We start from the raw sequence: 24,550 nt of genomic DNA on the forward strand, positions 1-24,550 counted from the left end.
TAATTAAATCTAGATGGAGAACTTGATATGCTTCAGATTTAGGATCAAGTTTAGATCTTCTGACAGAAGTAGCCTAAATATTTGTCTTTTCAAAAAATTAGGATAGCAAATACTTGTTAAGTCTGTAATGTACTAGGCACTGCTCTGCACTCTGTGTGCGAGCTCACTGAATCCTGCTAACAATCCAGATTTTGTGGTGGCTCTATTCCTATCCCCATTTTATGGATGAAGAAACTGAGGCACAGAGAAGCTGAGTACCTTGCCGCAGCTCATAAAGCTAGGATGTGACAGAGCTGGTTTGGAATGCCAGCTCTCCTGTGTCCTGCCACCTTGCGACCTACTTTTCCATTTCATTTAGCAGAACAGCAGAGTTTTTCCCCATGACAGGCAAATGTTCTTCAAGGTGACTTCCAGAAGTCCTGTGGAATCCCTTGTATGAGGATTTGTGGGCCACTACTCAAGCCCAGTCTGTTGGACACTTCGGTCGTTGCTGTTTGTCACTGTGGCATGGTGTTGAGTGTCCATCTAGGCTTTAATTTTGTAATTTTTTTAAGCCATTTTCTTACTTCCCTTTCCTGCCCCATTCCTTCCCTCGGGGGATCTGCTGTCTGCTGTAGGAACCCTCTGGCGCGCTGGTGTTGCCAGCACCATTTAGATCTTCTCTTTTGCCCCCAGGGATTCCCTCCTCTGTGTGTGGGATGGGCATGGGACAACATTCGGACCTTGGTTTCCACCTTGCCCCAGCTGTGCTGAGACATTGAGTAAGGAGAGCTGGCTGCCAGGATCAGGGGCTAAAGAGTGCGTCTGTGCCACAGCTTTAGGAAGGAAGGGTTGGTGCTGAAGAGGGAAGCAGAGCCCACATGTCCCCATCCCCTCCGCCAGCCACCCCGACCCCACGTATATTGGGCCTAAATGTGAATCCCCAAAGGATGCTACCTGGGCTTAGCATCAGTGCTGGGTGGCTGGATGACACAGACCTCTTCGGCTTCCTTCCTCTCCCCTCACTGTTGTCTGCGTCTGCCCTCCTCTGCCTTCCTGTCTGTTTCCAAGAAAGTCAGCCCTTCCTCTCCTTGCTGTCTGCCGGCTCCTGACTTGTGCCATCACACCTCCCACCCTCATTGTTCTCCTCTTGTCCTGTGGCTTTTAGAATCTCTCCAGCTGCATCCTTTTTCTTGGCTTATAGAAGACTCAGAACTCCTGTACTTTCCGGAACCAGAATCCCAGCCAGACCACTGTCTCTGCTCCCCGCTATTTCCTCCTGCTAACTGTTGTGTGGGTGATAGTGAGTTTGGGCTTCTCACCGGTCCGGGTTCACATCTGGGTTCTCCTGCGACCCCTCTCTGTGATCTCACCTTGGTCTCTTCCCCTCATCTGTAAAATGGACATAAAGGCAAAGATGGGGGAATGAAAGGGAATCAGTCCTGCACAAGACTTGGCAGGATAAAGGGCGGGCAGGCACCACTCCCCTCCTCCCCACGGGAAACCTTGAGCACCCCCCACTGAGAGCGGCCTATATCTGTGCGTATGCATCCCTTTGGGCCTTTGGCCACATCTCCCCAGTCCACCTCTCCAACTTTCATTATGTCAGCCGCAATGAGTAACAGTCACCATGTCTGTTTACTGAGCACCTACCATGGTCAGCCACTTGGCTGAGTTCTTGGTGTCCCATGACACCCACCCACGCACCCGTACTCCTGGGCGCCTTGCATCCACACTCAGGGGCCCATGACTATTCTGGCTTTTTTTTTTTTTAAGTAGGCTTCATGCTCAGTACGGAGCCCTAACACGGGGCTTGAACCCACGACCCTGAGATCAAGACCTGAACAGAGATCAAGAGTCGGATGCTCAACTGATTGAGCCACCCAGGTGCCCCTGTTCTGGCTTTTTGAACACCATCCCCCTTCGCTTTTCTTCCAATTGCTTCATGTTCAAAGAGGGCAGATCTTTTCTTCCCATTAGCATTTTTATCTTAAATCCTGTTTTCTATGATTAAAGAATTCCAAGATGATTTTGAAGGGTCTGCGAAGAAGGTTGTCCAGCCCCGCCCGCAAGTCCTATTTCTCACAGTCACGGCTACCATTTTCTTGTGTCTGATTCAGAAAATTTTAACCCACATACAGTCATCTCTAAAAAGCTTCCCTCCTGTTGGCCCCGAAGCGTCAGCCATCAGTTCCTGCCTGCCCATTGTGTGTGGTTTTAGACTTTTTTCTGTTCTGTTCCATTCATTTCTCTGGACATACCTGCCCCGATATATCCAACCTTTACAAAGGGAACAGCTGTAGAACAGGTTTTAATACTTGGCAGGATGAGCTGGTCCCTCTTGCCCTTCTTTTTTGAGGTGGTTTTCTTTCTTGTCTCTAAAGCTCAGTTTGGGGGTTTCATCTTTTCGAGAGCTTTCCTCTGTCCCCTGCCTCGCGCTGGGCCGGGCGTGACCCCTCCTTCCTCCAGGCACTTCTGTTGCTTTTCAGGATCGCTCTTTGTGTTCACGTTCTCCGCGTTTCTGAGGCACGGGTCTGGCTTGTGGCGCAATCTGTGAGTGACCTGGGACGGGGTCCGTGTCTGTGCCTGCACCTAGCCCAGCCCTGTGCCCGGTCCACAGTGGGCATCTAGGCACCTTGGCCCGCCTGGCACTGGCCCTGCCTTGACCGTCTCTCCCCGCAGGCTACGTCGGTGTGGTGAACCGCAGCCAGAAGGACATCGAAGGCAAGAAGGACATCCGTGCGGCGCTGGCGGCCGAGAGGAAGTTCTTCCTTTCCCACCCGGCATACCGGCACATGGCCGACCGCATGGGCACCCCGCACCTGCAGAAGGCCCTGAATCAGGTACGGTCAGGGTTTTGCGCCGGTGCAGTCCGCCACGTTGCTGGTCTTGGCATAGCGCAACATGCTTCCACCCACATTGGATCTGGGGCCTGAGGAAAGGTGGGTGTTCTGTGAGTCACTAGCGGCACTATTATCACCATTGCTGTTATTGTTGCTATTAATTATAATTAAATATTTGGAATAATCAGCGTACCTAGAAGTTTGCATATGGTTTGTGGCATTGGTGACCTGGGGGACAACGGCCTGGCCCACACCAAGGCAGAGTGGCTGGGAGCGCTGGACAGGACCTCAGCAGGAGGACTGTGGGGCCTGAGCTCTGCGGGTCCAAAGTCCAGCCCAGCCTCTGACCGAGTGGCCCAGCCTGTCTGAGACCCTGTACCCTGGGCACCAGCTGGGAACCGTCACCGTCCTGGCCCCCTGGGGCTGTGGCATCCATGCTGCACACATTTGCCGTGTGAAGTACAGGGGCAAGCAGCAGCAGCCACTCGCTGTAGCACTGTTTTCCGCCCCTCTGTCTGTACAGGGAATGTAAACAACAAGTGTGTCTTGAGGCCCCCCCCATCTCCCCCCCCTTCCACCCACAGGGCGCCACTGTTAACCCTGCCTGCATTTCTTTCTCTCCATAGAAGCAAAAAGGACTTTCGAGAATCACAGTTCTCCCTTTCTTACCATACAGGATGATGTAGTGGTGGATACCTCTTCCCTGTACCCCCCTCCCCCCCACCGGCCCTTGGTTTTGGGTTTTTCTGCTCAGCGCTATCTCTGGAGTGCTGGCCGTGCCAAAAAGCACCCTTCCTCGTTCTTTCTCATGGTTGCTTCATAGCCTCTAAACGCACGGGCCGCAGGCTGTCTAGCCAATATCTCTTCGGAGAGCGACTTCCTGGTACAGAAAGGTGGCCGTTAATGTGAATACCATCGTATTGCTCATGTGCAGATTTCTCTGGAGAGTAAACTCCCGATGCGGGATTCCATAGGCATGCTGTAACAGGCGTGTCTGGCCTCAGGGTCGGTCCTGGTTGCCCACCCAGGGTTGCAGGATGTGCCCTCTGGATACTCGACGGCAGCTTCCTGGAAGGGAGGAAGAGCTCAGAGCCACAGTGAGGGTTGTTCCTTCAGGCAGGCCGTGGGGGCCCAGTGGCAACGCCAGAGCGGGGTTCTGTCCTTGGGGAAGGCCTATTTCTAATGTGGGGGCACAGACTCAGAGCAAGTCCCCAGGTAGAGGCGCAATCAAGGGTGAGGGAGTGATGGGGGCCGGCAGAGCCGGTGCAGAACAGCAAGCAGAGAGGGCAGCTGAGGGGAGCAAAGGGGACGGGATGTGTCCAGTGGGAGGAAGCGGTTGGCCTGGGCAGAGGGGCGGAGGGGGAGGAAGGGAAGTAAAACTGCCCCGCAGGTGGCAGGGGCCTCCTCTGAGGGCTGGTACGCACGCAAGGAGCCGAGCTGGCCCCCCGGGGCCTGGCTCTGCATCGTGGCACTTCCTGGAGCTTTACCCCCACCCCCTGCCCACATTTCCCCGTGAGCAAAATGGGCTGCTCTCGTGCTCTAGGATGCTGTCGGGGTGAAGGTCTGCAGAGTGTGTAGCCTCGATGCCCCCCCACTCAGGCCTGCAGCTCCCACAGAGGGCTCTGGGGGCCAGCCTCTGGGGCAGGGCCCCCGCCACGGAGGACTTCAGCGGGGCCATCAGAGTCATAAGCAGAGTGTGGTGAGCTGGGGCGCGAGGCTCCCTCACTTTTTTTCTAGCTTGAGGATGGATGCTTCGTAAATTCTTGTCTGTTGCAGGAGAGATGGCGGCAAGTGCTGCTTTTCACTTGTAGGGTAATAGCTGCTTTTATGGCTTTTGTTTTGTTCCCTCCCTCCATCTCTCTCTCCCTCTCTGCCTTTCTTTCTCTCTATTATAGTAAAAAATAAAGTCATACAGCCCAAATATAGTGAATATCCCATTTCCTCCCATCTGGTGGTGGGTCCTTTCCCCAGCGGTGGCCAGTGTCACCACTAACTGGGCTGCCTTCTAGTGACATTCAGGGCCCAGAGAGGCCACTGTGTCTGTATCACCCCCCACTCACTACCTCCCTCTCCCTCCTCCCCACTTCCTCCCTCTCCGTCCTCCCCTGCCCCTTCTTTCCCTTGCTTTCCCTTAGTTCTTTCTCTACCTTGACAGGACTATACCGTTCTCTCTCAGTTTTCTGTCACCACCATCCCGAGGTGTACTCTCTAACCTTTTCTACAGTGCTGCTTCTGCTTACAATTTGTGAACAGTGAACAAATCCATGTGATTCCAAAGCAGAAGAGGAGGGGAGAAGGGGCCACAGTGAGAGATCCCCTTCCCACCCGCCTGTCCCACTCTGGCCTTTCTTCCGCATTTGTTTCCTGTGGAGCTTCCTCTCTCTGTTCAGGCAACTAAAAATACGTTTCTCCTTTCTCCCTGTCTTTCACAGAAGGGAGCACGTGCTATGTACATTCCTTTCGTTGGGGAGCTGTTTCCGTCTTCATTTATAGGGCCCGTCCCCGTGTCTCTCCATCTGCCTGTTGTTCTGTGGCCCACGTGCACCGTCATCCACCAGCCAGTCCTTCAGTGCGTGGGTCCTTTGGTGGCCTCCTGGGCCTCTCACCGGAGCACTTGTGGGGGGCTGTTGCAGGTCGGCATGGACAGCCTGGTTAGCTGCCCTGCGGAGGCCCAGTGGGCCATTCACAGCATCTTGCTGCTGTGGTCAGCACATACCACCCCTCCTTGTCCCATGCGCTAGTGTGACTCCAGGCAGATAGTTGCCTTGCTTTCTCCTGAGGCTGGGGGGTGTGCTGGGCTTGGGGGCATCTTGGCAGGCCCCTTCCGGCATCCCGCCTGTGCTAACCTGTGACTTGTGACCTCTGGCCTCTCTCCCTCCCCCAGCAACTGACCAACCACATCAGGGAGTCACTGCCAGCCCTGCGGAGCAAGCTGCAGAGCCAGCTGTTATCCCTGGAGAAGGAGGTGGAGGAGTACAAGAACTTCCGGCCCGATGACCCCACACGCAAAACCAAAGCCTTGCTGCAGTACGTGTTTCCCCCTAGCCCCCCAGCCTGGCTCACTGGGGCCTCTGCCCAGCTGCAGGGTCCCAGGGCCAGGCTGGGTGCCGATCCTCATTCATCCATCTGTTCACTTAGCATAACATTTGTGGAGAGCCTCCTGTGTGCCAGGCCATGTCCTGAGCACTGCGGTCGCCATGGTAAATGGGGCAGACACCCATCCCTGCCCCATGTGCTTAGAAAGGGGAGTGGGGAGGGATGGAACAGAAAATAAGTAAATAAGAAAACATGTAGTACATTAAATGGTGAAATATTAATGTGGGAAAGGGGCTAGGGTGCCGGGATGGGCCTGGGGTGCCATCTAAAACAGAGTGATCAAGAAGGCTGCCCTGAGGGGCGCCTGGGTGGCGCAGTGGTTAAGCGTCTGTCTTCGGCTCAGGGCGTGATCCCAGCATTCTGGGATCGAGTCCCACATCGGGCTCCTCCGCTGGGAGCCTGCTTCTTCCTCTCTCACTCCCCTGCTGTGTTCCCTCTCTTGCTGGCTGTCTCTCCGTCACATAAATAAAATAAATAAAACTTTAAAAAAAAAAAAAAAAAAGAAGGCTGCCCTGAGACAGAGTCAGGCAAAGACCTGAAGAGGTCAGGTATGTGGGCCCAGCCAGTGCAAAGGCCCTGAGGCAGGACTGTGCCCTGCAGTGTTGGAGGAGGCTGTATGACAGAACAGAATGAGTGAGGGGCAGAGTGGAGGAGGGGAGAGCAGAGCCGAAGGGGACAGGGCAGAGCATTCAGGTCTTTGCGGGCCACAGGAAGGAATTAGGCTTTTGCCCTGAGTAAGGTGAGAGCCATGGAGGGTTCTGAGCAAAGGAGGAATGGCGATTCGGGTAGCACAGGCGCCCTCTGGTGGCCGTGGGAAGGACAGACATGGGGGATGGGTGGGAGCTTGGTCCTGTGTCAGCTCTTTCTGCTCTGTCTCTTGGGATTCTCACCCTGACCCTGCGTCGGTGCTTGCTGTCCCATCTCAGAGTGTGGGGGACTCTTCACAGCCACCCTGAGGTCAGGCAGGGGAGTAGGTGTGCCCCACAATCCCAGGCTCGCTCTCTCGAGGCTTCTTCTGCCTCTGTACTCCTGGTTTCTGGACTGCCAGGAACCCTCGGCGCTTGGTGAGAGTGGGATCCAGAAACTCCCTGGCAGCTCATAAGGCAGATGGTGCCACACATGTGGCTTCTCCCCTGGACACACCAGAGGGACATCACCTGCAATGGCCATCATAGCCATGCTGTCCCCCTACCCTCTCCACTCTCAGCACTGTATGGTGGAGTGTTCAGGGGTGAGAATGCTTTTACGCTCAAACTTAACACTGTTTACTTCTAGTGGGCCAAGAGTTTCTTGGGATCTGAGACACCCTGCGCCTGTCCTCCCGCCAGGTGTTCAGGGAGAACCCCATTCAGTGGCAGCCAGGCGTGGCTGCCGCAGCACCTTGCAGGCATTGGCCGTGTTTGCCCGCGAGAGCTGGACATCTCTTCACTTGCAAACTGTGCTTCGTGCTACTGGCTCAGCAGGGGCTGGTCCCTCGATTGCAGCAGCTCCCCTTTGGGGCAGACTGCACGCAGAACCTGAGGAGATCAAGAATTTGGGGGGGTGGAGATACAGAAATGATTAAGGCAGACCTTGCAAGAGTCTGGGGAAGCAACTAGAAATGCTAAGGAAGACTGAACGCTAGTAAATACTTTAGTTCTCGGCTGCTCGTGTGGTTACAGTACTAATCAGCAACACTTGGAGACCTTTTTAAGGGCTGGGCTGGGTTCCCAGGGCCCATGTGTGGTGTGAACATATTTCATCAATTACGTGAGCACTTTTTAAAAAGAAAAACATTTAAATTTCTCTGAATTCAGCAGTTGTAGGTGAATTACCATGAATTTGCTGCATTTTTTCCCTTTTACGGGGGTACAGACTAATAGTGCTTCTTAGGATTGGTGGTGATTTCTTGGAGATGATAAAATCTAGAAATTCCTTCAGTCCTCACAATGACCCCATGTGGGGACACTGTTAAGATCAACTCACAATGCTGATGAGGAAACAGAGGCTCAGGGGGGCAAAGCCACTTGTCCAAGGAATCACAGCAGTCATTGGTGGAATGCTGGGAGGTGGCGGTAAGCCGCCTGAATTGTGTGGAAGGGCTACCTTTTCACGCACAGTTCACCTGGTCAGGGCAGAGGTTGCTCAGCTGTGACCCCACCCCCCACTCTTGCCATCTGCAAAGAGTAAGAACTGATACCACCGCCCCCCCCCACTCAAATGAATGAATCACTGTAACGGGCCTGTAGAGTGGGCCGGGCGTGTAGTGACTGCGAGCCATAGGCAGCCCTGTGATTTATTTGTTTCGGTCTATGCATACATTTTGCTGCTAAAAAAATGAAAAGGAGCATGTAAGCTATGGGTTGACTCAGAACGTGATTCTGGAGCTATGTCAGAACCTTCCCTTCTGATGCTTAGGTTCTCTTTTTCCTGGTAGGATGGTCCAGCAGTTTGGGGTGGACTTTGAAAAGAGGATTGAAGGCTCTGGAGACCAAGTGGACACGCTGGAGCTCTCTGGGGGCGCCCGAATCAACCGCATCTTCCACGAGCGTTTTCCCTTTGAGCTGGTGAAGGTAGCGCCGCCGTGCTGGGCCCTCTGGACTCTGGTCAGGCACCCGTCTACACAGCCTCGAACCGGGCTGCCTCCCAGGCCACAGGATCTTGAGCTCCTACCTGCAGGCTTCTGCCTACTTTGGGCAGAGGTGGTGGAGGTGGGGGTGCTGAGGGAGGTGTCACCTTCGGGCTTCCTTCCCTGAGCAGGCAGCTTAGAGGTGTCCAGCAGACCCATAGGAACGTTCCATTTTTGCCCTCTGACATTACACATTCTTTGCAAAATACATAGAAGTCATGGGAAAATGTCCTCATTGTGGTGAAGGGGGAAAAAGGCAGGTTAAGGAGCCAGCATGTACAGCATAGCATATAGGTAATATTTACAACACCCTTCCTCATGAAGGCTCTGTCTCCACGTGTGTCTGCAAAGACAGATCTATAAGAATAGTCATAAAAATGTCGGTTCTGGGATTTGAGATTTTGTTGTTAATTTGCTTGAAGTTTCACACTTTTCACCGTGAACACACATCATTTTTATAAAAAGCAGTGAAATTATTTTCAATTAAAAAAAAAAAAAGCTTAAAGGGATGAAAAACACTCAGAATCCTAGCACTCACAGATAACTACTATTAGCATCTCGGTGTTTGCCCTCTCAGGATTTTTCTGTGCAGGTGGGTAAGTCCCCAGCATACACACAACACAGCACATCTGCTCATCCATACTTGAAAAACAATTTATGTGTCTCTGTACTCTGCTTTTTTCATATGGTGGCCATCTTTCCAAACCAGTCATTAACATTTCATGCATTATTAATGCAAGATAATGTCTTATCTTATGGATGTCCCATCATACATTGAACCAGTCTCCCATTATTAGACATTTAAGTTGTTTTCACATTTTTTAGCAGTTACGAATAATTCTGTGAGCATAAGTAATTCTTATGAATTCCACGAGGTAGTTTTCTAGAACATTTAAAACTCCCTGAAAGTATAGTTGTGTGTTTGGAGGCCCTTGATTGGTACAGCCACATGGCCCATAAAAAAGTTCATGTGAATTCATGTTCCCTCTGAAAGAGAGTGTTCGTTTCAAACCATCCTCACTAAAATTGGGTTTTAATATTTTTAAAAAATTTAGACCAGTGAAATAGTGTTACATGTGAAAACAGCCACACAAAGGACATAATGTTCCCCAAATACGCACCCGTTGTGGGGGTGCGGCAGGTACCTCTTTGCATGTGGGTGTTTGTCTGCTCTCAGATGGAGTTTGACGAGAAGGATTTACGGCGCGAGATCAGCTACGCCATTAAGAACATCCATGGAGTCAGGCAAGTTCCAGGGAGAGAGCTGCCATATTCCCTTCACCTCCGCGGCGCCACTGTCCAGCCAGTTGGTCCCCCATCCCTCCGGGTCCCCTGAGTGTCAGGCCTGGCGAGGGCTCCTGGGTGGTTTTCAGTAGCTTTAAGTCTCTCCCTTTGGGTGTCCAAGGGCACTCGAGGGCGGGTGTGCTGTCTTGTGTGGATCTGTTACAGGCCACGGGGCTGCTTGCTGCCCTTGGATTAAATGTAGGTTAAACTGCCCAGTCAGTTGGGATGAGCCCAGCTGAGAAAGCTCACTGTAGATTTGCCCCCGGGGGGTTGCGGGGAGCCAGAGCTGAGTCACGATTACAGGAACCCAGCATGCGTCCCCATCACGGGTTCCCCATGAGACTCCAAGGTCCTCTCCCGTTATCCGACAAAAGTAGTCACTCTGGTTGTCCAGTCTTACATCAACCATGGGGTCCTTGGGTTATCCTGTGGGTTTCCAGGCAGTGGATGCAGGCATCCGACCCCCAGACTTGCTGTGACCTTGGCTCATTCTCGGGGACCTGGCCCATGCCTATGAAATTGCTGACCGTGCTTTGTTTCTCTCTGACTTATCTCCCCTACCCCCGGGTACGGATGGTTTTAGGACCGGGCTCTTCACCCCGGACTTGGCATTCGAGGCCATTGTGAAAAAGCAGGTCGTCAAGCTGAAAGAGCCCTGTCTGAAATGTGTCGACCTGGTTATCCAGGAGCTAATCAATACAGTTAGGCAGTGTACCAGTAAGGTATCGGGCCCTCGGCAGGGTGACTCCTGGCCTTGTGGAAGCGGGGGTATGGGGGTTTGGTATCAGGCTCCCAGTGCTGCTCCAGCCTTTGCCCTGCTGGTGCCCTTCCCCCCCCCAGACTGCCTCAGTTTCCAAGAATGTGGCCTTCTCCCTGGGGCTGGGGCGGGCGTGTGTTGGCCTGGGCGTGATATCTGTGTGTGTGGGCGGGTGTGCCAAGCCTCCAGAACTGGCCCAATTGGTGGGCAGGGCTCCCTGGGACCCTGATACCAAGCCTAGCATGTGTCTGATGGAATTGGGGGTTTCGTTGGGCTGTCGCTTTGCTGCCTTCTGGGAAGCAGAGAGGGACCCTGTGTCAGCTGTTGGAGGTCAAGCTCCCTGAACCCCCCTGGCCGTCACCCCTTCTTGAAGAATACCTGGCGCCCTTGGACTTTCCTGGAGCCAGCCACTTCTCTGTCCCCAAGGCACTAAGAAAGGCCTGAATGCCAACAGCAGAATGAGTGCTCGGGTGCCCGGCCCAGCAAAGCTGGCTCGGCTCCTTGCTGTCTCCACCAGTACCCCTGACTCCCTCCAGGAGAGGAGCTGTCCCCCAGGCAGCACGTCCCCCCCAGCCACTAGGTCCCAGGGATCTGTGTGCTGGTGTTCACGGGCCACCGTCTCCAGCTGGCGGGACACGCTGGGCTCCCAACAGGCCTGGTTCCCGGGGCAGCGCGCTCTGGCCAGACAGCTGAAGTGCTTCCCAGCGGGCGGTTTGTGCTTGAACGTCCGCAGAAGCCCTAGAGCCCTGGGTCGGTCTGCTAAGGGAGGGAAACTGCTTGAGCCTTCTGTCTCAGTCTGGAAAAGCCCACATTTGCTTCTTAAGCTTCTTCGATTAGAAATGGGAGAGGGAGAAAAGATGTGAAAATTCAAGGCCTCCACGTTCCCTTCGCCGTCCCAACGGTGACGTTGACCCCCTAGCCCTGCCCCGGCCCCCGCCTCCCCTCCGACCCAGGACTCCTCCTTGATCCGAAGCACCTTCCGGGGCAAATGCGGGCACAGGCTCCTACTTGCATGTCACTAACGAGCTGACTCTCCTTTCTTCTCTTTCTGTCTCCCATCCCGCGTGTGTGGCCTGCACTGTCCCTGGGTGTCTTTCTACCTCGTCCCGCCCTCCGCATGACCCAGGACGGGGCTCTTCACCCCCGACATGGCCTTTGAAGCCATTGTGAAAAAACAGATTGTAAAGCTCAAAGAGCCGAGTTTGAAGTGTGTTGATCTCGTGGTCTCAGAACTGGCCACAGTCATTAAAAAGTGTGCCGAGAAGGTAACCAAAGGTTTTGTTGTCACCTGCGCATTTGTCCTGCATCTGTCCTCCCCCATGTTCATCTCCACCTGAGCATCTGGAAACTCTGCCTCAGCAGGCACCCCCTTCCGTGGGCCACCTGTCGCCAAGCGACATCTCAGCTTTGCTGGGCAGGCCGCGGTGGGGGGGGGGGCGGGGGCGCAGTGCACGGGTGTTCCGCGTTCCCAGTTTGGGCTCTGACAGGGATGGGAGGCCTGGGGTATTGCCAGGGACAGTCACCAAGAGGCAGTGCCTGTTCCCGGAACCCTTGGAGAAGGAGGGTCTCCACCCCATCACCCAGCGTGAACCATGATCAGCAAGCAGACCTGTGTGTTTGCATGTCACGGGCCATCTCAGAGGCTTTCCACTAGTGATTTTGACTGTCTGCTCAGTTGTCCCCAACACGTGGACTTAACCCAAACCCTGGAAGGTGGGCTTCTCTGTGCGTTTGGTTTGGTTACGATTGGGCAAGAGTTTTCTGTAAGGGGGTCCCTCTGAGGTAGATGGCCCAGATGCCGCCCCCATCATCCTGGAACAGGTGCTACACACTCACGAGCTGGGCAAGAGTTCCCACCCCACTGGCCCAGTGGCCTTGATTAGAGTCGGTGTCCTTGCTCTCACCAGTGCTGGGTGGAGGGGGTGGCCGTCACTGTTGGGCAGCAGACACACACCACCCACTTTCTCTTGCCACTTTCCACTTTCAAATCCATTCTCGAAAAGCATCTCTGCTCGTGAGTGGGTGCCCTGTCACTCTCTTTGGCACACCGTCCCCCCACCATCCCCTTCTCATCTCTCAGCTGGAGCAGCTGTGAGACAGAAGTGGGGTGGGGACTCGGTAGGCCCACCCCTGGTCACTCCTCTTCCCCCATGTTCTCCGTGTGGTTCATGTTGTTTCCTGTGCCATGATGAACTCAGCCAATGCTGCCACTGTCCCCCCCCCAGCTCAGCTCCTACCCCCGCTTGCGAGAAGAGACGGAACGAATCGTCACTACCTACATCCGGGAACGGGAGGGGAGAACCAAGGACCAGGTAATTGGCTTTTTGCTTTATTTTTCGGGTATGATTTATGTGCATATGTCTTTTTTTTTTTTTTATGTGCTTAAATCTTGAGCATACATTGCCTTGAATAATGACAAATGCATAAAGCAAGGTGACCCCCACCTCGGTCAAAGTACAGAACCCTTCTGTGACCCTCAAAATTCCTGTCCTTTACCCCCCCCCCACCCCTGAGGCCCTGGCAACCAGTCTGCTCCCTTGTCCAGAATGTCACTCAAAGGGACCCCTGTAGTACATAGCCTCTTGATTCGCCCTCCCTCACCCAGCACAGAGCATTCGGGACTCATCCCCATTGTTCGCGGTGTTGGCGAAGGTTGTTGCTGTTTCCCTCTGCGGTGGCCATGGTGCGTGTGGACCACAGCTTATTTATGCATTCTCCCAGCAGACGGTGTTTGAGTGCTTTTTAGGTTTTAACAGTTTCCATGTGGAGACTGTCCAGGTGCACACAAGGATGGTCCCCACACCACTGCGGCAAGGGTCTCACCTGTCACGTGCCGAGTGAGCCCGTGGCTGTCCTTTCGTCTCCGTAGGGCCTATGTCTAGTCTCAGTCTCTACCCCCAGTTGTCCGCCACGGTCTCTTGGCGGGTGTGCGTTGAAACCAGAACCAGAAAAGGCCTCTGTGTTGTATTCAGTTGTGATGCCATCTCGTGTTGCCCATCAGTGGAGGAGAACCTGGCTCATTTGTCCTTCAGAGGGTCCCCCAGTCAACCTGCGCCCCAGCCCATGTGGCTTCTGTAGCCCAGAAGTTTTATCAAAAGCTTAAAAGATTGCAGTTCATTTTGTTGTCATTGTTGTCAAGAACGTGGCTGTCCCTTCCCTACACCATACTGCCCGGTTGTCCCACCATCAGCACTTCTGGGCTCCGGCCCATGGTGCTCAGGCCTTATAAAACCAGCAACAGTGGCTCCCATGAAACAGAGCACCCCAGCATTTTCCAGCAACCCCACAAGATCCAAGTGCCTGGCATGTTTCATGCTTGAGTGCTCAGAGGCACGGTGAAATGACAGGAAGGGACATGGTGTTGTGTAAAGGCCTGTCCCTTATCTGAAATGGCATCCTGACTGGCTCCTAGGTTCCTGTGTTTGTGTGTACTGTTGTCATGCCCTCGCCTGGCAAAATTGCCTTTGCTGTTTTAATGCGGCACTTACAACATGCCAGGTGCTGTTCTAAACACTTTACATGCTGTGAATTATTTAACCCTATGCAGTGCCCCTTTCCACTGTTTGGTAACCTGAGGGCAAGGGTCACTCTGCCAGGCAGGGGCCGAATGAGACTGCAGCGCGGGTGGTCAGCCCCAGAGGCCGTGCCTGCATCCGCCATACGACTGCCTCACTCTGCTCTGTTGGCCCAGTCTTTCTTGTGAGGCCTTGAAGGTTCAAAGTACCCATGCCCCCTTTCCCCCTGCAGATGGACCCCAAGGTGTGTGTTGGAGGGATGTATATGTATGTGTGTTCCCAGGTCTCCCGCCTGGGAAGCAGTATGGTTCCAGCCCCCCCTGCTGCCGGGTGTGGGGAGGGCTCTGGCCACTGCCATCCTGGCCAAGCTCAGCTCTGTGCTCATAGTTAACCCCGCTTTCTTCCAGATTCTTCTTCTGATTGACATCGAGCAGTCCTACATCAACACGAACCATGAGGACTTTATTGGATTTGCCAAGTATGTACTTTTCAGGACAGCGGCTGGTGGGTGACACCAGTGCCTGCCCTCAGAGCCAGGCCCCGAGGGAGGTGGTCGAGTTGGCTTCCCTCAGCTGACTAGGGCAAGAGGGTCTTTCTGTCAGGGCCTGGGGTGAAGCATGGAGCCACCTGAGAGTTATCTGGAAGCTTTCCTGGGCTAACAGTAGCCCCCATCCTTACTGTCCTCAGTGTGCCTCCTGTGGGGCAGACCTGTGGTCAGCATCTTGGGAAGGGGGGAGGCTGGGAGCATGCAGTGCTTTCCTTTCTGCATGACTTCTCAGAGCCTTTCATGAACTGTGCAGCTTTCCCCAGATACCCCCATCTGCACTTGGCCCTTTCACAGAGTGTCTCATGGGCTTGGGGCTCTGGCTCTGGGGGCTACTCTCTGGGAAGCACTATCCAGGCCCTCCGTGGCTTCGTCCATACACCATAGATTAAAAACCAGAACCTTCCATGGCACCTGGCCAAGGGGCCAGAGCAAGGATCTCTGATTTTGGCATGATGTAGATGTAAATGCTGGCGGCCTCAAGCATCGCTCAGTGATTACCTCAGCCCCTGAGGCCACCCTCAGCCGGCTTGGGCATCACATGGATTGTTCTGGTGGCTCCAGAAGGTCTTCTTCCCCGAGCCCAACAGAATCCCAAAATCATCAGTAGGCAGCTTCCTTGCATTCACTTAGAGGTATTCCTGGTGTGTGTTCTCTGTGTCAGGCTCTGTGATACAGCAGTGAGCAAGCACAGACCCAGGTCCCCACCCTCAAAAGAAGGTCCCGTGCCAGAGACAGACCTGCACCAAACCAGTTAAGACACAGCGTCCTCACTGCTGGGGTCAGGGCTGTGTGAGGCTTGTGTTGAGTACGGAGGGCCGCCTTCTGGCCTGGCCGTGGGGTTGCAGGGAGGCTTTCTTGTGACATGTCTGTTAGAGCCCAGTGTTGGGCTAGCAGGCTGGATGAGAGGATCTTTCGCTCCAGGGTCTCTGTGCCAGGCTGAGCACTTACTGGGTGGAACGTTCACAGTTGCTCTCACCACAGTTGGTCAGCTGATCTTTGCTGGGTGTGTGGTAGGTGAGTGGAAGGAATGAATGAATGAATACGTGAGAGCATGATCAGAAGCTGCTCCCCACGCCGGGTGTGTGTGGGCTGAAATGCTGGTCCCCTTCTTTGGTTTGCTGCTGTTTTCCTCACTTTGATGTCTCTGCTTCTCACACTTCATCCACAGTTCCTTCTCACAATCTCTCCTGTTTTTCCTTTGACCACTCCTCTTTGCTCTGGATTCCTGGGCCTTCCCACTTCCCCCAGCTGTTATTATACTGAGCAGCTGGTGACCGGGTGGGTATTGCCTGCTGTGTGCCTTTTTCCTGGTGTGTGAACGGGGTCGCCCTGGCTGGGGGCGGGGCCCAGGGTGCTAGGCTCTGCCCAGCCCAGGCACAAGCCAGGGCCCAGCTTGGTGGGGGGGATGTCCCCGGGGGCCCACTGGATAGCCATGGAGCGCTGTCTCAAAGCCAGGCCTGGTGCTGGGCCTTTGGAGCAGGACGGTGAACAAGCCAGATTTGGGCCTTGCCCTTTCAGAGCCCACAGGCTGGACATGTATTGTTGAGCACGTTGTCACAAGGCAGACAAGAGTTGGAAAGGAGAGTAGGTGAGATGCTGTAGGAAAGTGGAGCAAGGGATGTGGCCTGGAGAGACCACCAGGTGACAGGCAGGGAACCCAAACACTGTTGGAGATGGGGAAGGAAGGCCAGGAAGCAGGGAGGCTTGGGGAGACCAAAACAAGGTGGAGGTGAGAGACCAGACCCCATTGCCAGGAGGGCTCTGCAGGCTGAGGGGAGGACTTTGGACTCCTTCCTCCCACCATTCCCCCCTCCCTCCCACACCCCCATTCCCAACAGCAAGACATTCCTGAGTGGGTAGAGGCAAGGGAAAGGGGCAGCTACTTAGGCTGCCAGGGGAAGGTGGGAGCCAGGAAGCCCCTCGGAAGCAGCACATCCGGAACCTCACTAGCATCCAGCCATCACTGTGTGTGGCTTAATCAGTCCTGTCTCCTTCAGACCCTGTTGACCGAACTCCTCCCTGTGCTTAGATATTCTGGGGTACTTTCTCACTGCCCTCTAAACACGAAAACCAGGGCCCAGAGAAAAAGCTCTGTGATGAACTAACTCATTGAATGTTAGGAAAATTGTTGGATAAATTCTTCCCTTCTTCTTCATGTTCCAACCTTTAATGATCTAGGAATAGAAGCCTACTTCCTTAACTGTCTCTCCCCTCTCTCCTTCTCTCTCTCTCTTTCCTTTATACCAACAGCCAGCTTAAACTTTCAGGTACAGCCCCAGAGGCAGCGAGTAAAGGAATGAAACAAGATGGTTTGCCTTGTCATATTCTGAAAGTTCCAAAAGCAATACGACAAGAAAAGAAAATAGGATGTCTAAGTTATAGGAGATATCAGTTGTATGCAGGTGGTGCTGTGATTGTCCCAGTGGAAAACAGGATGAACAAGGGAGCTGAATAGGTTCCCCCATACAAGATATGTGACCGTCTTCTGCGTGGCACAGACTAGCCAGGAAACAGGATAGCTGAAGAAGAAAAGAGATCAGGGACTGTAGATGAGTAAGGGACCTTATAGAAACACACCCTGTGGACCTTATCTCTCCTCTGGAATGGGCCAGGAGCCATCCAGGATGTTTTCATGGTGGGCAGCCATCCCATGTCTGATCTCCCAGGCTGGCCAGCTCTGTGGTTAGAGCCATTGAAGACCTGGTGCTGGGATCAGGGATGGGAAGAGAGAGTGGGAAGAAGCCTCAAGTTTGACCCCCAAGCAGCCTGGTGCTCAGGTTACTCTGAAGCCACTATGGCCTCTTCCCAGCCACCTGGGAGTCCAGCTTCTCAGGTCCCTGCCTTGGAGGCTCTGGGGCCCTTGACTCCTGGAAATAGCTGGTGCTCTTAGGAGTGGCTGAGGTCAGGGCCTCAAAGCCTCAGTTTAACTAAATCCATTTTCTCATTGCATGAGCCCGACTCTTTGCCTTGGGCGCCCCTTGTGTGTAAGGGGCTTCTCTCTGCCTCTGCCCTTAGCTGGCCACTTGGCCCCACCAAGGGAGAGAACCCCACCACGTCTCTCCTGCATGTCGCCACATGAGTCCTCTCTCTGCTTTGTTTTCAGCGCCCAGCAGAGGAACACACAGCTGAACAAGAAGAGAGCCATCCCCAACCAGGTAGCCCACCCCTCCGCAGCCCATAGCTCTACCCTTGGGGGCGGATGGGCACTTAGGGACCACTGAGCCCAATGATGGTGCCTGGCTTGTGGCATGTCCCACCGGACCCTTTACTCCACTCCCCAGCCTCTTGAGTCTGTTCAGGTTTTGATGTTTCAGGAAACCTGTCTTTGAGCTGAAGCTCTGACACAGGCTGGGGGGCAAATTTGTACACCCACAAGCCCTGTCTGACATCCAAGGCTACGCTTAGAACTTGACCCTTGAAAGAGGGGCAGCCCAGTCACCCATGGGTGTCTGTAGCCAAATTGATTTCCCAGCCTAGCCCCAGAGATTCAGAATCTGTGGGAGGGCCTGGGTGGGAGGCTGCATTGTGATAAGCAGTTCTGGGGAGCCTGAGGGTGCTTTGAGCCCCATACCCAGAGAAGCCCAGAGCCACGGGAAGGGTTTTCTAACTTGATATCATGCCCCAGCCAGAGGCCTTGGGCATGAACAATATGAACAGCTTCATATATGCCAGTATCAGGTGCCTCTTTTTTCTTTAAGAAAACACATCATCTTCACAAAAATTTCTGCCAGTGCCCACCCTGCTTCTCCCCATTAGATGGGGTGGGGGTGGGGGCGGGGTGGGGGCTCTGCTATCCTGCACGATTACAGAGCCCTCTGGAAAAGAAGGATGTAACCACTGCATGATGTTTTTGCGCTTGCCGTAGGTAATACATATGTTGTGCTTTTTTGTTTCGGGAGATGATAATGAATTAAATATTAACACCATGAATATAATTAATAGCATGTAATTTTTTTTCTTTTGCTGTTTTTTTTCCCCTGCTCTTCTCTCCTCCCATTTTTGTGCTTTTCCTGCTTTTTCTCTGTCCCCTCATGTCCCTTACGTTTCTTTTCTTCTGCCTGCTCTTCTTTGATTTACCCACAATCCTAACTTTGCATTTTCAAAGGGGGAGATCTTGGTAAGTACCCACTTCGTGTGGTAGCAAACATTAGAGAACCTAAGAGTGGTGGAGACCCCGCCACCCCATAATGTCCCTTCCCCCCAGAATAACAGAACAGCTAAAAATCAAGCTAACCTAAAAACCGCCTGCCATGGCCAACGCCCACTGGACTCCGTGTTGCCCTGGGCATAAGCCGACTCACACAGACACTAACCTGACCACCATCCTTGTAGGAGGCCCACCCCTCCAGCCTGTTCCTGACACATTTAGCTAGTTTCCTATAGGTCAGGGATGGCAAATACTCAGCTAACAACCCCCACGCTTCCCTCCCCTCACATCCCTGGCCAGGGAAGAGTTTGCTTAAGGCCTGCTGGAACTCTTCCTTGCCGCTGCCACCACTCCAGTGCAGACATCATCATGCTGGAATTTACTCCTCCTGCACTCATGGCAGACATTACTAATAGATCCAGCACTCTTTCCTTTGTGCCTCTCCCCAGCCGTGTGCCAGGGACAGGCATAGCTAATCAATCCTGGCATTCTTTCCTGAGCATGCCACCACTCCCCATTCTGTGGCAGATGTGACTAACTGGTCAAAGAATTTTTTTTCCTGTATGATAGCTTTGCACATGACATCCCTCTGATACCCATGAGAGACATGACTGATTGATCAGGGGACTCTCTCCTGGATGCTGCCACTATCCTGTCCCCGCGGCAGATATGATGATTGATCAGACTGTTCTGTTCCACTTGCTCCCTTCCCTGTATTTTGCCTGTGGCAGTCGTCACTAATTGATCCTAGCACCCTTTCCGGCTGCGCCCGGAACGCTCACTTGGAATTCTCACTAAGGTGGCAGCTGCTGCCCACTGATCAGTGTGGCCTCCCACGATGAATGGTATTTGCCATCCCTGTTGTAGGGAACACCTCCTCTCCATGTGTGGCCCAGCCCAGGCCAGCCCAGTGGGGAGCAGGTGCTGCTCCCATCTGAGAGGTGAGCTGTTTTCAAGGTGCTCACCTCCAGGCAGCTGGCTCCAGCCCCAGCTCTCCACCTCAGAGAGCAAGGCCTGGGCCTCCTTCTCCAGGATGTTCTCCCACTGCTGGTCCCTGAGGCGCCGGGCGGCCCAGCCGCTGCCCTCTGGCAGGGAACTTCTGGTGAGCCCCGGGGGACTTCGCAGTAGCTGAGGTGATCCTGTGCCAGGGCTGTGCTGCACCTGGGGCCTGGAAGGTGCAGAGAGAGCCAACGCTCTGCAGGGTTGGTTGGGGGCAGTGGCAGGAGGAATGGCTGGTCCTTAGGCCTGTGGTTCCCGCTTTTCCCCATGTCACCCCTCCCCCCGGGTTCTCTTTGAACTCAGAACTGTTTCCTCCCTCCAGACAGCCCAGGGGCCTCCTTCTCCTCGCACCCCAAGAGGTTTAGTCATTCTTTTCCTGCCAGATTCCCTGGCCCCAGCCACAAAGCCCAGCCCTGCCACGTCAGTCAAGGCCGTGGGCCCCTGGGTCTCTGAGCCATGGTTTCCATTCCTGCCCCAGGCGACTCAGGCCGAGACCGTCACCCAGGAGTAGGCTGACCCACCCTGCCAGTGGGCCCCAGCTTGCTGCTTCCTGCTGCCGCCCATGCTGCCCCCGGCGGCCCTTCCTCCCGTCCGTGGTGGGCCTGCATGCCTGTCGCTGTGCACCCTGGAGCGTGGGAGCCTGCCTGCCTCTTCTGTCCCCCCATGCCCTCCTTCTAAGCCAGGCCCCTGGGGCACAAGTCTGGCTTTTGGATGAGGAGGCCAAACTCCCTCTCCTCTAGACTCCGCGCGTGTGTCTGCAGCCCACAACTTGCACCTCCCCGGGGTGGGATTGTGACTCTGACCCCACTTGGCTCCCACACGGACAACTCTCTGGGCAGCTCGAGGGGAAGGGGACCTTGGAGGCTTCTCCAAGTCCACCTAGCAGCCTCCTGCCTCAAGGCTCAGATGTGCCATTCCGGGCACGGCCCCGACAGTGCCTCTGCTCCGAGGTCCCCTCCACCCCGAGGCCACACACCCCACAGCATGGCCGGGGCCCTGTCTGCCAGCTCAGCCTGCTTCTCACTGAGGGTGGAGGCAGGTGAGCCAGGCCCCTGAGGAGCAGGTGGGGTCACGTCTGCCCCCTTGGGAGCTGGACTGGGCCCCAGAGTAGAGAGAGCCCACCATGTAAACATTTCTCTCCTGGGGAGCACCAGTCACCTGTGTTCTCCACCTCCTCCCCGTCCCCTGGTGGTTAGTGACTTAAGTTTAGGAGTACCTGCTCTGCCTGGCCTCCACTAGGACTAGGCAGGCCCTGCCCTGCCCCCGCTGGGGTAGGGAAGGGAGGAGCTGGTCTGAACACAGAGCCCCGCACCACTCTGGGGCGGGGTGTGGTTGCTGGAGCCAGGGACTCCTTCCCCGGGTCATAGGCAGGATGGCCTTGGGCCTGAGTCTGAAGACCAGCCTTGCCCCCAGGGTGACCAGACATCCCCCTTTGCCTGGGCCTGGGGGGTGTTCCCAGGACTCCAGATTCTCAGTGCTAAATCAGAGTGCCTTGGGAGGATGACCTTACTGGGGCTGGTGGCTACAGGTCTCCCCATGCTCTCATGATCGCTAGGAAACCTTGAGAAGGGCTGCCTGGTGGGATCCCATGCTGTCCCCAGCCTGGGCAAAGGCTTCTGGGTAGTGCAGGGGTGCTTGGATATACTCTGGCCACCTCCAACCTTCATGGCCTCTGAGGCTTATTCCAGCCATCGGGGGCAGGTGGCCCTGTGAAGATTTAACAGGCTTGGGGGCAGGTCAGAGGGCAGGGGATGAAGTCCCTCTTGAGACCCACCCATTAGGAAGACATGTAGGCCCCAGAGTCATCCCTGGATCCCCGTCTCTGGTGCTTTTGCGACGCCCCACCCTTGGGGGGACTCCACACCAGTCCATCGCAGCTGTTGTTGGCTGCACCTGTGTAGCTTGGCCCAGTCTGTTGCTGCCTGGGCCCCAGGTGGCCCTGCCTGTGCCTCCATGTGCTTCCCGCTGCCCTGGGTTCCCCAGTCCATAGTGATGGGTAGCTCTGGCCCACACGTGCCTCTATGACCCAGGGAGCATAGGACCCTGGCCCCCCAGGCTGCCTACATATAGCTGTCAGGTGAGTCCTCTGCGTAGGCCTGGGTTCTGGCTCCTACTCAGATGACCGCTGCAGCCAGACGATCCCCGTCTGGGGATCTTCCAGCCAGAACCTTAACGTGTCAGAGAAAAGTAGGTCTGCCTCCAGGTTTGAAGCCAGTGTGGGGCGTGATGCCCTGCAGGTTGCCCAGGCCCAGACCTTTGGCCCCAGCCCCCTGGGTGGAAGCATCCTTTCCTCCTATACTCTGGAAGGAGCCTGTGGGGAACGGAGCCTCAGGACAGAGACTGGCCACGATTCCTGTTCAGAGCAGGTCCCTTTGCCCACCGAGTGTTCCCCCTAGTGAGCTGGGCAGGTGAGCCACCAGAAGGGGCAGCAGAGTTGACGCTGCGCATTGAGCCTTTGCTGGTCAGCCACGAAAGGAGAGAAAGAAACACTCCCCATTTTGCGGCAGTTCCTCAGCCTTCCAACAGCCGTTTTCCTGAGGATGCAAGGGGCAGGGTCTGAGGGCGTCATGGTACCTGCATCTTGCAGGTGTGGTTCCTCCGATGTCACATCCCATGTGACACACATACAGGCCTGGGACCTTCCCTTCTAGCTGGGCATACCCTGCCTGTTCTTGCCTGCACGAAGTGAACCTAACCCCGTGTGCAGGGGGTCTCCTGGGGACCCGGTTCCCTGACAGCCCTGGGCCTGCGAGTGAGTGTGCGTGCCCTGTGTCTGTCTGCCTGGGCATCCCATGTTGGTTGCCAGTGGGAGATGCTTAGGGGCAAGGTGGAGTTGGGTCGCCTGGCTTCGGGCTGGAGGTGTCCCTGCCACGGTCCCTCTTCCTTCCTGGGGACAAGGGCACTGGCTGCTGCACAGGGGTGGGCCGGGTGGGGCAGCAGGCTTTGTCCTCTGAGCAGCACCCTCCCCCCAGGTGATCCGCAAGGGCTGGCTGACCATCAATAACATCAGCCTGATGAAGGGCGGCTCCAAGGAGTACTGGTTTGTGCTGACCGCAGAGTCTCTCTCCTGGTACAAGGATGAGGAGGTGAGTGGCTGGGGGGCAGTGCGACTAGGATGGGGGGTGCTTACTTTGGTTCATTCAAAAAAGGCTCCCTGAGCACCACCAGTATCCCAGAGCTCCTGCAGAGAACGGTAATGGCCAGGCTGCATATCCTGACTCTCAAGGCCCCCTAGGGGTCCCGGATGGCAGCCTCTTCTCCAGGCGGGAAGGGAGATGGGGGAGTGGAGCCCTCGGCAGGCTAGAAACTGACCCCAGCCTCCAAAGTCACAGTGAGGCATCCCTGGCCCTCAGAGGGGGCAGGGCCCGAGGTCAGGGACTTAGGCTCACAGCCGGGCTGCTGAGGTGCTGGGGTTCCAACATCTATAACCTGCAAGGGCTCAGCCAGGCCCTTAGCCTCTTTAGGCCTCTGTTTCCCTATCTATGAAGTGGGGCTGAATGGCCCCTGTGACGGGCCTAGCTATAGTGTCTGTCTTTCGAGTGGTCCACATGTTCTTGTCCTTATCCAAAGGCCATGTGGAGGCCTCTGGGAACAGCGCCGGGAGCACTGACCACGGGGAGTAGCCCGCGTGCCGCCTCACACTGCATCATACTGCAGTCTCCATGACCTCATGGGCAAGGTCTGCGAGTCCAGGGCAGCCTCCCTCAGCGCCACTGTCTGGGTCCCTTTGCCTCTGCACAGGCCCATCCTCCCATCCTGAGTGGCCCATCGCTTTGCTTCCTTCCCTTAACAACATGGCCGTGGCTTAGTGGCCCTGGAATGATGTCACCCCAGGGTGACTGCCTGTTGCTGCTCTGTTGTGGGCTGGCTTTGCTTCTGAGGGTCACCAGCGAGGGGCACTGTGTTTCTCTCATTTTCCTGGGCCTACTGGCTCTCCCCATTGGCTGGGGTGATGTTAGGTGTCTGTGACAAGAGGCCCAAAGCAAAGACACTGACAAAGACAGCAGTCTGTTTCTTTCCCGTGTCCTGGTGAGCTTGGCAGGCTTGTGCTGTGAGGCTGTCCCGGGCCCAAGCTCTGCCTTCCCCGTTGTCACCTTAACATGTGGCTCCCCATCGAGGTCCCAGATCCCCTGTGCCCATCACACTGTGGCCTCTAGCAGCTTGAAGAGGGAAAGAAGGGCCTGACGAGGAAGGTACATGCATCGCTCTGCTCACAGCCCTGACCAGAATCTAGTCACGTGGCCACTGTGTGTCCTGCCCACCAGGGATGGCACAGCTTGTGTGCCTTATGCCAGGCTTGGAGAGCCCACCATGGCCACATTTTCCTCAGGAAATCCTTGTACTCCATTTGTGGGTGAGGAATTGGGCCCCAAGCAGTGACTTGCCCTGTGTCACAGAGCGGGGAAGGGTCCCTGTCCTGAGAGACGCCTCAGCCCTGGCCTGGACCACTCCCTCAGGGCCCAGGCCAGACACGGTTCCTCTGAGGGAGGGTGTTTAGGGGTGAGATGGCATCATCCCACTCGACACCAGGTCAGAGATTCTTCCTGGAACCTTCCAGGAGCGTCGGGAACCCTGAGCCTCCTGAAGGACCCTGTGTGGCCACTGTTTCTAAACCTGGGGGGGGCGTGTCCAGGGCCACAGAGCGTTATGGGGTTGGGACGTAGAGGGAGGGCGCCCCTGAAGGAACCCTCATGGCTGGAGCAGGGAGCAGCTTCTCAAAATGGCCGGGGCAAGGGCGGGTGGGGATGACGCTTTCGCATTTTCTCCCTCCTTCC

General features: G+C 55.2%; 1 protein-coding gene across 9 annotated transcripts in view; it reads left to right on the forward strand.

Moving 5' to 3' along the window:
- The window catches only part of DNM2 (dynamin 2), an 84,163-nt gene that overhangs the window by 46,789 nt on the left and 12,824 nt on the right, over nt 1–24,550 (forward strand). For 4 of the 9 annotated variants that reach the window (XM_019801913.2, XM_011227639.2, XM_034657784.1 and 1 more), the window contains exons 6-15: nt 2,662–2,822; nt 5,707–5,849; nt 8,335–8,470; nt 9,704–9,771; nt 11,694–11,832; nt 12,793–12,879; nt 14,490–14,560; nt 17,733–17,784; nt 18,735–18,746; nt 22,748–22,861. In XM_019801913.2, the coding sequence (XP_019657472.1) occupies nt 2,662–2,822; nt 5,707–5,849; nt 8,335–8,470; nt 9,704–9,771; nt 11,694–11,832; nt 12,793–12,879; nt 14,490–14,560; nt 17,733–17,784; nt 18,735–18,746; nt 22,748–22,861 (983 nt within the window). Of the gene's footprint in view, nt 1–2,661; nt 2,823–5,706; nt 5,850–8,334; nt 8,471–9,703; nt 9,772–10,393; nt 10,533–11,693; nt 11,833–12,792; nt 12,880–14,489; nt 14,561–17,732; nt 17,785–18,734; nt 18,747–22,747; nt 22,862–24,550 lie in introns of all 9 variants that reach the window. The other 5 variants (XM_002921362.4, XM_002921364.3, XM_011227638.2 and 2 more) reach the window with 3 other exon arrangements.

This window comes from Ailuropoda melanoleuca, chromosome 4, assembly GCF_002007445.2.
Source record: "Ailuropoda melanoleuca isolate Jingjing chromosome 4, ASM200744v2, whole genome shotgun sequence".
NCBI classification, from domain to species: Eukaryota; Metazoa; Chordata; class Mammalia; order Carnivora; family Ursidae; genus Ailuropoda; species Ailuropoda melanoleuca.